Source organism: Cloeon dipterum, chromosome X (genome assembly GCF_949628265.1).
Source record: "Cloeon dipterum chromosome X, ieCloDipt1.1, whole genome shotgun sequence".
Taxonomy (NCBI): Eukaryota; Metazoa; Arthropoda; class Insecta; order Ephemeroptera; family Baetidae; genus Cloeon; species Cloeon dipterum.
In genome coordinates this window covers 9,519,763-9,534,816 of record NC_088790.1, presented here as the reverse complement: position 1 = coordinate 9,534,816, position 15,054 = coordinate 9,519,763, and the positions used below count along the sequence as shown (strand labels likewise).

Sequence of the window (15,054 nt, the reverse complement as noted above, 5' to 3'; positions counted from 1 at the left end):
GTTTTATTTTAAAAATATCCTCCGGTCCTCGGACAGGGATAAAAATAGCAAAAAAATGTCAATTTTATGAAACAAGCTATTCCCAATCTCATGGCTTTACTCTTTAATTTTGGGACTTACTCAGTAGGTGAAATAAGGTCACATCGATTGATGTAACTAATTGAATCTAACTAACCAAAATCATTTAAATTTGATGACAACTGGCATTTAAAAACCATTTTCCACTCGGATTTTAGTCCTCTAGCACTCCATAGCTTCATTGCACCGTCCAATAATTTTTTCGCTCGATCAAATTTAATTACATCGCTGACGCTTAAATAAATTCCTCATTCGCCACATACTTAAAGATAGCATCCTAAGGGTTTCCTTGTTAGCAGCAAAATAAACGGAAATTGTGGTCAAAAATGCAGCATGCCCAGAATCAGGTATAGCATCCCTTTCAAAGAAAATACTAACTGACAAGGGCATTTCCAGCATATTTTTGTCCACTTTCAAAGTCAGTCCTCCATGAAAACTTGACAAAATTTCAATACTTGTAACTTTTTCATTATGAAAAATACAAATAACAACTGTGATATTACATATTAGCGAATTTTCTGTAAATTGGATTGATGTCAAACTAGCAAAACTAGTCCATAGACGGGTAGACAAATGGAACCAAATATTTAATGCACTTATTTGCCAGCCACAATTAATCACATGAATTTTTTGTCATTAAGTTCCAGTGTGGAGCGTTCCTATTTTCATCTTGGCTTTAATGAAACAACCTGCCTACCACCTACACTTATTTTTCACCCATTACTACAATAGTCCAAGAAAAGTGTGTTTTGCTTGGCTTGGAAAGAAATGAATTGTTTGTTTTGAGTCGCTGAGCTGCGAGCGATTTCTTTTGTATTCAATCATACCAGCAGCTTTTCTGCTAGTTATGGATACCTTACTTGTTATGTTTTTTCTAATTCTATTGTAATGAATGTTGTTTAATTGTAAAATTAAAGCAATTACCAATATTGTAGCTGTTTAGTAAAATTGAATAAAGTTAAAAATCTCGAAATATTGCTTCTTAATTTAAGTCTCCTGAGAAAAAATTGAGATCCACTTACAAACATGAACTTGATTGACTACACTGAGGTTCACAGTCAACAAAATGTGATATTTTTCAAGATAAAATGAAAAAAGGTGCAAACCAGAAATTTTGAATATAAATTAAAATTAATTCAGAGTGTTTGGACCTATTTACAGCGTCAGAATTCACGAAATTTGAATCAAGATCACGAAATTTATCAGTAGATAGAAAAATGATGCAAAACTGTAATTTTTAGGTTTACCTCAGCTCTGACTATCCTCTCCATGACAGTGAACAAAGTCTCATCCAATTTGCACTTGGTCACGCCCTCGAACCACTCGTTGCGGTGTTCGTTGGCTTTTTGCAGTGACACATCCAGGTTGTTGTACGTCTTTTCAGCTGCCAAATTCTGGGAAAATATTTAATTTTAATTACCTGAACTGCATAATTAATTTCTGCGATACTTACAATCACATCAAACTTGGCGAAGATGTCCACCAGCCTGCCCTGATCGTCAACGATGGGAAGAGCAGACACTCGGCGCTCCACAAATTTGTGCAACGCTTCGATGATTGGCGTGTGCGGCCTCGCCGTTTCGATGTTGTCGTAGGTGCCAATGCGCAACTCGCTCAGCGGTTTGTGCATGTAGGTCGGCTTTGGCAGGTCATTGATCTACAACAATAAATAGTTAGGCATCTATTTAAAATTGAAAATAATTTTGATATACAGACACAGAGGGATTGAAAACTCAGTAAAATTGTTAGCTTCAAGGTTTTAGACAGCATTCAAGACAGTTAAAAAAATAAAATCTAGCTTACGTTAATACAATTTAGAATGTGTCCAATCTTCTTCTATCGCAAGTTTATAAAACAAATTGTAGGAAACGATAAAGGAAACCTGGAGTCCATAATTGTGATGCGTGATGATTCACCTTGATCAATTTCTTAAATGAATGAAAGGTTTAAAACAAATTAATAGTTTCTTTTAAATTTTGACTTTATAACCGGGGCTCTACAATTTTGCACTGCTAGAAATTTGTGGGAAATTTTTATTTTTCCGGAACTTCAAAAAATACCCACTGATTGATGTGTTTTATTAAATAGTGTCTGCAAACCAAATTTTTGCTAGATTGACCAAAAATTGTATTTTTAAACAAATTTTGAAATGTTGGGTACATTTCCTAACAAAATTTTATAAAACTGTCTAATCGAAAAATTCCCACTGTATAAGATTCACATAAAGGAATTACAGCATGAATACAATTGTTCCGCCAAAAACCTTAGTTTCCTGTTAGTAATTTATCAGTAGATAGTTTCCTACTAGAAGGAAAGAATATTCATTTTCTATGGTTAACAGATAATGGTTTTCATTTGTCAAGTGATTTTTCCTATTTTATCAAACTAAAATTCGGGGACTTACATAAAGGAAGAGGAAGCGGAGGATTCTCTTGTGGGTAAGAATATAGAGCACGTTTCCATTGGCAGGGTCAATGACGGGCAGTCGGTGGATGCGTTTCTGGATGAGCGTCTTGATTGCGTCATAGAGCGAGGCGTCTGGACCGATGGACACGAGCGGCTTCACCTCCTCCTGCAGCACGCCACGCCACGTCTCCAGCTTGTGCTCCTCCAGCTCGTCCATGTGCACAGATGGGCTGGTGTAGTATCGCTGCAGGATTTTGATGAAGTCGGTGATTGTGAGCATGCCGACGAACAGCTGCTGCTTCGAGTCCCACAATGGTGCTGCCCTGACCCCTAAAACAACAATTGACCGTTTAAATTATTAAATAATAAATATTAGAGGTTCTTTAGAATAGACAGAATATTCAGGGCGTTGGTCCATGCTCAAATTTAGATATCGAGATAAATTGGTTTACAAGAATATTTTTTAGCAGACGTGAAGTTTAAAATTTTAATTAATTTTAAAATCTGGTTGTATCTGTCTATTTGTTTTAATTAATTATTAGTATGGAATTTTTTTACATTCTAGTCACAATTGGAAATATTCACCCAATACAAATTTTTAAGATTTTATTTTGAATTGGACGTATTTCAGCTCTGGAACCAAAATTCAAGCATTTGCAATTTAGACGAAGCCCTGAAAAAGGGTCACATAAGTGTGTTTTGTGTTGGGTGTTGTTATGAGAGCTTTTAGGACATCTAAATCCAATTTTAGAGCGAGCAACGCGATCACATTGATAGCTTGGCTAGCATCCAGACTTTCTGCCGAATCGAGCGGACTACTGACCATTGTAAACCAGGGCGAAAAAGGCCTTCTTTACAAGCAGCTGGGTGTCGAAAACAACCAACTTGGCGCTGGTTGGAATCAGGTCGTAGCACTTGTGGTAACGGAAGAACTTGACAAAGATCTGGCTCTCGTCCTCCTCTGGAAAAGAAAAACAAACACATAGAAATCAATAAGGCGAAAACGGTCAAAATCAGTCTCTCGAATGGAACACCAAACAATAGGCGGCACAAGGCAGATTGATATAAGTTTCACGACCCCGCAGAGCGGTTGGGAATTTGAATGCTCTCGGATGCAATTAAGTGCGCGTTTCCAATCGACCGAGGTCGAGGTCGTAGACGGGCGAGTGTCACGACCCACAGGATTGGCACAAATAATACTCGCCAGGCAGAGGAAATCGGGCTGAGTGGGAAAAGTTTCTTCTGATAAACAACGTCGGTAAACTTCCATAAATCTGATGGGATTAGCCGATTCTGTGCGGATGTGGGGACGAAAACTTTTGAAAAGAAATTGTCTCGAGTGAACGATTGGGGATTCTTGCCAGCCAAACGAAAATTGTTAGCAGATAAAATTTGAGCTTTGCGCAGATCTAACTAATAAAGACACAAAGAAAAAAAACTTTAAAAGGAATGGATAAGAAAAAAATCTGCAAATGAAATCCGTGGTTAGGTCAACAAACGCTTAATCCACAAATTTCGTGCCTGTTCCGCAATTGAACCAACCGGATTAAACAAGTTGCGGTTAAAACCAGACGTTCCCACAAGATTTCTGCCGGCTTTTTTTCCGAAATCGCATTCAATTCCCTTTTCGTATGAAGAAATAAATTTCCTAATTTAACAAATTTAAGTCTTATAATAGCTGCAGAACTTTCCGCAACATAAGGGACCTCGCCCTTAAATGCATTTTCGAATTGACTAAAGCGTTGGAAATTTCTAGTTAAAGATTTAAAGATTTACAAATTTGCAAGTTTTATTTATGTCTTGCCAAACATTTTATCGTTTTCTTCTGATTTCTTTTAGGAAATCAACCATTGCCATGGTCTTTACTGGAAAAAGCAGGTATTTGGCGAAACCTGCGTGCCGACGACACTGCTGAAGAAATCTCTATTAAAAAAATGTCGAAAGCTAGTTTCTATTCAAACCTAGAAGACCTTATTTATTTAAGCAATATCAATAAAAAAATTCTACAAAGTAAAATAAAAATTCGAGTGTGTGATTTTCCACAATTTGCTGTTCACTGATTCTTAAACATTTAAAAACCAAAGCAACATCGATTGAGTTTGATGGTTGATTTCCTCCTCTTTGGCACGATATTATTTTTTCTACATTTCTAATTAAATTTAATCATATCGTCATCACTCAACCCCAATAATTTCGATCCGTTGGTATGTACCAAATAAATTTTAGCAAAATTCTGCAAATTCTGATCATTCAAGGTAAAGCAACTAATTAATTCTGCCGTGAGAACTTCCAGAGATATCCGACGGGATTAGCCATTTCTGAACGGACCGTTCTGTCATCGAGGGCATGTTTCAAAAACAAACAACCGATGGGGAAACAAACTATTGGCAAAGGCAAAACAAACAAAAGCCGAGCTCAATCCAAAGGCGGCTTCCAAAGGTGAAGGTCACCTTGGAGGAGGTACCCCCTCAGCTCATCGCGCCACACCGGGTCCACCGTCTCAAACTCCTTGATCTGGTCGATCCTGTAGACGTCCTCATCGTCGAGACACGCGACTTTGACCAGGTTCGAGTAGAAGTGCAGGCGCAAAGTCATCGGACGCACTGGCGATCGCCTGTCACGGCCGCCGCCGCCACCGCAGCAACAGCCGCCGTCCCGAGACGCGCGGGGCTAATTTCGGCTCGGACGCGACTATTTCGGGCGCGCCGCACCGCCCCTCAGATGCTGCGAGCTGAGAGCCAGGCAGCTCTCGTTTGAATGAGTGGAAAATCCGATGACTCCACGATGGCGGAAAATTACCAGCTACAGTCGGAAATGCGAGTCGCGTTTAACGCACTAATAGCTAAGAGTGCATCCACTTGAAAAGATGCGAGATCGATTTTGAATTTGACTAAAAATAAACTCGGTAACGTCAAAGCTATTTTCCGTTAAAAGGCAACAACCACCACATTTATTTTGTACGCTCAAAGAAATTGTTATCAAAACATTTTAGATAATTATGACTCATGCCCCTTAAATTGGGAATTAATAAACAGTTGTTTTGTTAATGCTGACAATGTTTGATCTTGATGGAATTGTGTTGATATTTTCCCATCAAACGCAATTGATTCCAGCTATTTGGAACTTCAATGTTTCATTTTTACAAGCTACAGATCTTATTGAGAGTATATTTGAACAGCGATTCCATAATTATGTATGATGGTGAAACCAGATTAAGTCAGGAAATATGGGTTATGTGTACCTTCTTTTTTTTGCTCTTTTTATCCCTGTCCTAGGACCGGAGGACCGGGAAGGGCGCGCACTGCACTAGCACGAAATGCTGAAACCCGGGTCCCAATAACACCGCGAACGGATAACATGGGTGCACCAGGCCGCACAGGGACCCAGCCCACACTTCTTTTTCTTAACTTATCTGGCGATTTTTTAAAGGACTTTATTCCCTCAAATTCATCGTGTTTTAGAAATACCTATTAAAAACTTCTTACATAATAACCATCCTGCAGATTTTAGTGATACATCTACCAGACCCAGGAATCAACTCACATTTTCTGTTTGATTTATCAGAAAAAAGTACACGATTCTGACCCTATTCACATCACGCGAGCTGGCCAAAAATCCATATATTTACTCCGAGAAAGCCAATAACAGTCGCCTCAGGAAAGGCAACATTATTTTATAATTTAATCTTTGGTCATTCTCGAATAAATTTTTATGTATTCATAACTGCTGTCTTGATATTTCTTAACTCGAATATTTACTTTTTACAGTCTACGTGTGCATTATTCAATTTCGCTCGTACCACGTTCTTCTTTTGTACCCTGCTGTATGGAAATTTATTCAAATTTGAGGTCAAGCCACTCCTGAATGGCCAATAGAGTGACGTCACTCCTCCCACAGCCTCACGGTGAACGAACATTAAGCACCCATGCAGTGTAACGTATTCCATTTGAGATATGTATTCGGCAGTATTGTTATACTCACCCAAATCAGCCATGTTGACTTTTTCGAGGAAAGGGTCGGCCACTGGCAACTGCAAGAGAGTTGAAAATAAGATTCCGACATCCGACAAATAAAATGCGGGGCGATAAAGACTGGCTGATTAGCCACTTATCAGTTATGTGACGCCTCTTTGATTAATGGACGGCATACTTTTGATTGCGTCACAATTTGGTTAATTTGTTTACGCTAAACTTATTGCGCCTCTCTAGCGTGCAGCCAAATCCTCTACACAACAGAAGGGATTGCACTTGTGCGGTTTTCGGAAGCAAATAAAGGCAAAACTTCTGTCGACGCTTTTTGTAATTATCGAAGGGGCTGAAAAGTAGATATGACACTCACCCCTCTAGAGTCCCTGAATAGGATTGCCGCGTGCGCTGGGTCAAGCAGGGAGCACTCGCTGGAATTGCTTCTGTGCGCTGAACCAGTGCCCAAAGATAGTCGCCGGTTTGTGGGGTCCAACGAGCCCCGTCGCAGCATCGCACCTGCCAAGACAAATACCGTTAATCAAGTGTTCACAATCAAGAAATCCAAACGCAAGACGACAACACTTCAATGTACGTGACAATTCGATAAGGCAAGGTTTAAATCATTTGCTAAGTATCAAACATGCCATTCATGAAAGGGGGAAATGATTGGAATAGATAGAAATGGATTCATAACCTCGAGGTTAAGGAAAATTTCCAGTCAAAAATTTTCAAATAATAACAGTAAGTAAAAAAATGGAAAAGTATAAGTGGATATCATTTGAATCGTCGATTTGAGCATTTTAAGAGTCATATTAATATTGTAATTTCGAAATTTAGTGTTAATTGTGATCGTAATTTCTTAAAATCCCGACTTGTATATGTTTCATTAAAGAAGCTTAAAAATAAAACATTCGATGAGACTTCTAATTAATGGTTACAACAAGCTAACTCGGTAAAATAAGTTTAAAGTTATTTATTTTATTGAGTGGATCTTTTTGAAAATAATAATTTGGACTTAAATAAAGAGAATGTCAAACGCGGAGGGGTTTTAAGCAAGGAAAATACACAAAATATTTACTTTGCGAGAATTTACAACCACGATAGGCGGCTCAGAGAGAATATTAGAAAAACAATATCAAAAAAGTGACTCTATATTACCTTATAAAATCACCACTAAATTTTGCTTTCCAGATTTAGAACTGAGGATGAGGCATACTAAGGGGTCAAAACAGAGATAACCTGGTACGAGAACGGGCTAGATTATTTATTTCCTCCTTGGTTTTTCACTTTTAGCCAAATTTCCTGGTTGTAAATACTCACAAAGTTGAGCCATAGTGCATTTTCTTACATAGTTATATAAAAAAATCATCAATTAAGCAAAAGAAAAGAGCAAAAGTTGCAAAATTGACTGTGGCAATACCCAACACAAATCAAAGCGCTAATTTTTAAGCCATTCATTTCAGCAACGCCGGCAGTGAAGAGTAATATTTGGCGTCGCCTGTGAGTCAACGCGACGAATAAATGAAAATCACGCGAGGCGAGAGCGACCTTGGCCCGGCCGAAAATTGATTTTGCCTGCTGCTCGTCGCCGTGCAGCGTACGAGTGGGCGAGTGCAGTCATCGCGGTGCAGCCAGCATACATTTATAGTTTGTCGCCTACTTTTCACGGTAAACTGCACACGCGCGATTATTTCTTATCACACACTGATGCTAAAAATGGGAATATTATTCGTGCAGCAAAACTGCTTAGGAGGAGAAAAATTGTCGGTGCGGTACTCGAGCTGTGTTTATGAGAGATGAACAACACATTCAATGGACGCAGGAAAAGAGCGAAAAAGCTGACGAGCGGAATTTGTCGGCCTTTGAGGCACAAAGGAGAGACCCAATATGCAATGCGCGTCGAGAGTACTAGTAGAAATTTTCTTTCGAGCACACTTCCAGTCTCAAAATGAAAATCTGGGTTGTATGACGGAAGAAATGTGAAATATTTGAGAAACTCTGTCGAGGTGGCATGTGTTGAAAAAAAAGGTAAAAATCAAAACCCGTTACAGGTCCCCTGACAAGAAATAAATTTCGGTCCGGCTAAAGCCATCAACCAACCTAAAAATAAAAAACACGTTTCAAAACTCTCTAACAGAAAACGAAAACACAAACGTTACCCAACACTCCAGGACGCGGTTATTTGAAGACGCACAGCTCGTCTTGTTTTTTAAATCCGGTGTCAGTAAGCTCGTGCAAATAATAAGCGGCGAATTCCCGTGTCAAGTGTCAAATGAATTGCAAAGGGTGCGAAAAGCGATGCTAAAAATTCCGCCAGCAGACGAAAATATACAATGCGAAGGAAACACGGCATCTTGGCAACACGTCAAAAAATTTAACTGCAAGCATCAGCGTGAAACGACCCTAATATCTCAATTTTATTGGGATACCAGGCTCATTAGGCAAACCATTATGTGGTCATCTCATCACTCACTTTGAAGGCGATAAAAAGGGGTTCTCGGAAATAAACATGGCCTTGGGACGAAACATGCAAGTGGGAAAATTGTACATCAATTTTGCACTGAATTTTTAAAGTGACTGAAATTATAGTAATCAGGTATTTCAATTCGTAATTGGGCACATTACAGCGTCAGCGTTTTTCTCTATGCTGTCACTTCCTGTTCCTTTTTAACCGTAATTAATGTGCATTTTGGCTTTAAAAATAATCAGCTTTTATTTTTCAGTGTTTTATATAGGATTTAAATACATTTTTAAAAAAATATTTAAATATCAAGAATTGGGGTACAGAATTATTTGTTTTGTGCAAACTTCTGTAGTTATCACGCTCTTTATAGGCCCTCAAGTTGTTTTTTCAATTAATTTCGAGTGTTAAATGAAGCTTGAATAGGTGGCTATATAAACTCATCAGTGAAAATTATGGTAAATTTTAAATGGATAGTGTAATAAGAAATGTATATATTATAATATATATATAAATAAACAAAATATAATAAATACATCCGAAATTTCACAGAGGCAGAAATTCTAAGCCGCTGATAAGATAAGGGAAACATGTTGGAATACAAATTCCATTCACCAATATAAAAATCTACTTATATTACGATTAATACCGACGGAGGTAACATGATTTTCAAAAAAAAAAGGATTTCCAAAAATATTCATTTTTGTGGTCTAATCCACAGAAATGAAGTTTTTTTTAAATTCCCCTCACTTTTCAAACATTTTAAGACTTATATAAACATTGTTAAGTTGCATTTAAATGCATTGGTCACGCTGGCGAAACATGTATTATTAAACAATTTTTTAATATCTTCTGGAATCAGAGCTGGTGGCTGGAATTTGATTAGTTACCATCTTTGAGGATGGACTCATAGAGTCGATAGGTGGTCTCGCACTCGCCGACGGGGCCGTCCTCGTGCCTGTAGTGGCCGGCGGCGGCCCTGCTGCGCGCCAGAGCGGCCCTTCCGCGGGCCAGCGCGGCGGCCACCGTATTACGCGGGCTGTCGTCGAGGGAGCGCGACCTGGAGCGGAAGTCGGCGCCGCCGATGCCACCGGCGCCTTCGAGGCTGCAGCGCCGGCCGCCGCCGTGGTGGTGGTGGTGGTGCTCTGAGTCGCCCGAGAGCCGCATCCAGTGCGACTTGCGGAACGAGCGCAGCATCTCGTGCAACGAGCGCCGGTGGTGGCCCTCGTGCTCCGACATTGCGCCCTTTTACCAACCATACCATTAATTACATGCGAATGCTACTGCGCACGCACGTTGCTTTGACTCGATCGTTTTTCACGCGAAAACGCGGGCAATAGTTCAGTCTATCGTAATAATGCCGAGTGAATATTATGTTATTTTTTTATTTGGGAAGTAAAATTTTAGGACATTTGAATTTATCCTTTTCGAATATTAAGTGGAATCAAGAGGAATATTTTTGCTTCAGCTTATTTTTTTTTAAATCTAGGTCTGGGAATTACAGTCGAAATATTCCAAACAAAAATGATAACTATCCGAGAATTGATTCAGTTTTAACTAAAGTTTTGGAATCCTTGTATCTTTTCATTCCCGAGAGACGATATCCAGGAAAGATAATATATCTCCGTTTATTTAAAAATCATATTTGAATTGAGTTTTTAAGCCTTCAATGACTACTGAGCTTTGATATTACAAATATGCAGAAAAAATATTTTCCCCCATTTTGGGAGTTGTTTGGCTTATGATTACTGCAAAATAAAATTTGCTGATTTTTACATTTACTAAAGACACAAATTTTTATCAGGAATCCACAAAAATATTGCTATTTATCACCTCCAGACCTTAAAAATTCTGCCCAGTGATTCATATTTCTTTTCTATTTTAAGCGTGAATTAGTTTCAGTAAATGAGTATCGATTTTGCTTTTAAAATTAAAAAAGGCTTGTTTTATCACGAGGGTCAAGAAAGACAACATCTGCTAGAGGCTTAAGTCGAATCGTGTTAAAATCATGAGATTATAATCGCAACAGCAATTATTAGAGCGCAAGTAAAAAAAAAATGAAAATGAGGTTGACCTTGGATAAAAATTTAAGCACCCATACTGCGTCATTACGACTTAAAAGACGTAAAGTATCAAAAATAGTAATCATCACAATAGAACGCCATTCTTTAAATATTTATATATGTTTTTGATAAAAAACAACAGGAAATAGATAGTTTAGGCAGTCCCCCAAACTAAAAAAACCGGAAGCTGGGGAGCAAGAAAAGAGATCTTGGGAGTGTAAAGTGGAATTTTCTTTGCATCGCGTGTATTTAAGTCTTTTTTCTCCGTTGTTTTCAGTTATTACAAACCGGGCTTGGTCCATTCCATTAGGTGCAGCCGAGGAAGCCAAAGCCAGTATCCAAGGCGGCTCTTCCTCGTTTTCTCATCAAGGTCATTTATCACTTGATTTGAATTTATCTCAACGGACACAAGCACGGCGAATTATCTTCATTAGCACAGCACAACTCACGATCCCGATGGATTCACGATCGACGCCCACCGAGTTCGCGTGAAATTATGAAAAGAAAAGTCGGAAAATGAATCCCACTCAATAGGAAAGCTAAATTTCTTTGACAGAAAACCGAAAAACCACCTGTTTCAGTAAGTGGGGAAAATTGTTCAATTTTTTTTACCAATTTTCATACAAAAATCGGCGATTTACGTTTTTCTGCGCACTTTTTGCGTGACAACCCACGCTACTCGGCGTTCATCCGCCCCAAACCGTTGTTTTGCACCCCCTGGAGTAAAAAGCAAAAAATTTCACGGGAAAACGCGTCGAGTCAAAGCCAATAGAGCAATCGGCGCCGGCGGAAGGGAAGCTCACGTTCAGGGATGCTGCGGGGAGCTGTGGCTGCGGAGAAGCACGCACCCTCAACCTCTCCGCTGGGCGGAACGACCAAAATAAATAAGCATGGACGGCTGGAGCGCGAATCGAGCGCCGCCAACTGGGTCAGCGCGAACTCTTTGGGCCCAGTCACGTATGCCAACCGACTGGTGCGGAGCACCGAGCGCTCTACTCGTCTTCCGCGGAGCCGACGAACAATGCGAATGAGTTTGTGGGAAACGGCCGGAGGAAAAGTTCCAACTCGAGTCTCGTAGTTTTCACAAATGCTCGTTCTGTTGTTGTTCTAGTGCAGAAATCTTAACTTGGCTAGCACCCATCTCTTTATCTCTAGCGGCGAATTAGAGTCGCTGATTAATCGCGGCCTTGCTGATTATTTTATAGTTGCGGGACTCAAGCTGTGCTAAGAGTCTATGACCCTTCAGACGCGCCGGTGACCGAAATCGTTGGCAGCATTGTGTCATTATTAAAGAAAAGCTTCCAAAGTATGCCCTTCAGCCCTTCGCAGCAATAGGACTTCTAATTAAGAAGCTAAACCACTGCAGAAACTTTGTCTGTGAAGCCATAATATATCGGGAAATCTCAACTAAACTAATTGAAATTCTCCACCATTTTCTTTAAATTTGACGAGAATTTTAAGTTGGGTGCTGAGTTGTTCAAGAGCTAGTGTATTTGTTGAACGAAGAGTTTCAGCCAGAAAATTACTGAGTCAATTTAGCAAAAAATTTAGACACTAAAATTTGTATTTATTAAACGAGGTCAAAACTTAGTACTGTCAGATAATTACACCAGTTAAAGATACTTTCCATTCCTTTTCGCGGAATCAATCCGATATAATTTTTCGGTATAAAAAAGAGTGTATATCTGCTTTTAGCTCAATTTATCCCGATTTTCTAACAAGCGTAGATATATAGGACAGTGATTTTAAGTCACCTGCTCTTGTTTGTGGGCCAATTTTTGTCACCGAAAGAGAACTTAGTATGTAGTACATTCAAACAAAAGGCTAGCTGAATGTTTTTCTCATAATACTGAACCGACGGACTGATTTTCCCTGTTTTTTTTTTAGATATAGCCTGCTGATGAGGCCCGCAGGGCCGAAAAGAAACAGCCGCTGCACAGTATGAGAACGTGTTATTTGAATTTTCCTCATATAATTTTCACTACTAGCTGGCCATCCAGAGTAAATTTTCCACAGAGTAGAGCCATTCAGTTTTACTTTAATTTAAAGCTTAAATTTGTGAGTATGATTTTTTTCTTTTTGTCATCTGATATTTTGTGTTATTTCGTTTAGGATGTATGGGGTTGAATTACCCTGCTGATTCGCAACAAAAACTAATTTTGAATCCAGATTGCTCGCCATTTGGAGCAATGCATCTAACATTGCCCGTCTACGTAAACTTTACACCAAACGCTTTATCTTACAAAGTAAAAAGGATTTTACTTTGTAAGCAAGCCTCGATCCGCCATGCTAAACAAAAAAGATAAACCCAGGAAGGGAGGGGGGTAATTTTGACAGGGGCCAAAAAACTAAATTCCAAACTGGTACTCAAGTGAAGATAAAAATTGTGTTGTCCTAGAGGCTGGGAGAACTTAATACCCCATATTGTTGGACGTCAAGAACGCACAAGCATTGCCCGCTCTCCCTAGTGTCAGTTTCAGCCCTTCTTCATATTTTACCTCCTTCTAACTTTTCCGTGCACTTAGGGGTATATTTTCGTTGCGCCTTAGGTGACATATTTCACGAAGTTTTGTTTACTAACCACAAGCGGTCTCGGCTAATCGATAGCGCCACCATTGGAGGACATAATGTTCACTTCCAATTGCACGTACACGTGCGGCTGCTTTTGCTAGGAGAATTGCTTCCTCCTTTGTTCGCATATCCACTCTCGCTTTTCGTTCGCTTCCTCCCCGAGGAGATTACCGTTTGCGGCTGAAACTCAAGTCTGTCTGCATCGCTTGCGAAAATAAATATGTGTAGAACTAAATGGCACCAGCCGCCTTTGCAAAGCTAACTACGCGTTCTATTTATACAGCCAACTAAAGCTCGCTCTAGCTGACGATTTTACAATACATGCAAGTGTTTCTTTGTAAGTGCTAGTGTGTGTAAATTTCATTTGTTCGTTTGGACAACGCACGCCATGAAAGCAAAAGAATATAGCCTCACATTACAATGCATGTCTTGGCGCGGCCCCAAAAGCGCAGAAATTCCCAAAGCACGAGTAAATCGCTTTCCACAAAGAATCAATCATATGCCTCGCGTTGGACTGAATTGTTCATGTGGGAATCAAACGTTTCGCAAGGCAAGGCAGCTTCTCGCTTGCTCGCTTTCAGTGCAACGAACGAACGCAATTTCCAAAGCTGTGCCGCTGTATTGCGACAACAGACTCGATCCCAACAAATAAACAGATGCAATGCGACACAATTATGTACTTCTTTTATTGGATCTTTCAACCGGAATGCGTCAGACAAAACAAAATGAGTGCACCAGTGAAAGTTAGTCAAGCTGCATGAAGACACAATGTTTCACTTGCGGGCATTCTTCTCCGATTAATTAAAGCACAGTTAAGCCCGCAGAACAATAAAGATACCACTATGTTTCTAATTGTAAGCTATGGTGATTTTCAACGTGATAGCAATAATAATACAGCAGATGTGGGTTACATCATTTTAACTAATTGCTTCCAAGTAATGACACAAATTTTGTAATTAAATAGTTAAGTTAGATTGTTAATGAAGCAACAACAAATCAAGAGTTTTCCAAGGGTCAACTATAAAATAGCAAAATTTTGCTCGCGGCCTGCTTTAAAGACAGATAAATATCAGGGCGACATAAGTATCGCGCCATGATCTGTTCTTCCGTTAATTGTATGACATCACAATAATTTTCTGTATGCTCTCTTTTTCCAGGCGCAAGATTTTAAATATATCTCATTTCAACAAATTTTTATTTCCTTTATAAATACGATAAATACCCACTTCCTTAAAAAAAATTTACATCACCATTCCACTCAATTCATTTCTTTATTTGCCTTTTTGCATCAGCTTCCCTTTTAAATAAAGAATCCAATCCCGTTAGCAATCAAATAAAATTTAGAGAACCATAAAGACCGCGTCACGTGACGGTGTAACATAATCGTACCCTTTGCGAGCGGAAAAGACACGAGCTGCGCGATTCACGCGAATCGGCAATCAGTCCGCTAGGCTCTAATTAAGGATCGCGGGCATGCGAGAGAGTCGAAAAGAATGCCGGCGACGAGCGC

The 15,054-nt window shown here is 39.4% G+C and overlaps 1 protein-coding gene across 3 annotated transcripts in view; it reads right to left on the bottom strand.

The window, feature by feature from the left end:
- Window positions 1-15,054, bottom strand: part of SNF4Agamma (SNF4/AMP-activated protein kinase gamma subunit) — a 39,862-nt gene that overhangs the window by 1,019 nt on the left and 23,789 nt on the right. For all 3 annotated transcript variants that reach the window (XM_065493338.1, XM_065493340.1, XM_065493339.1), the window contains 6 exons: window positions 6,823-6,965; window positions 6,466-6,514; window positions 3,308-3,445; window positions 2,483-2,814; window positions 1,532-1,735; window positions 1,326-1,472 (listed from right to left, as the gene is read on the bottom strand). In XM_065493338.1, coding sequence (XP_065349410.1) covers window positions 1,326-1,472; window positions 1,532-1,735; window positions 2,483-2,814; window positions 3,308-3,445; window positions 6,466-6,514; window positions 6,823-6,965 — 1,013 coding nt within the window. The remainder of the gene's footprint in view (window positions 1-1,325; window positions 1,473-1,531; window positions 1,736-2,482; window positions 2,815-3,307; window positions 3,446-6,465; window positions 6,515-6,822; window positions 6,966-15,054) is intronic.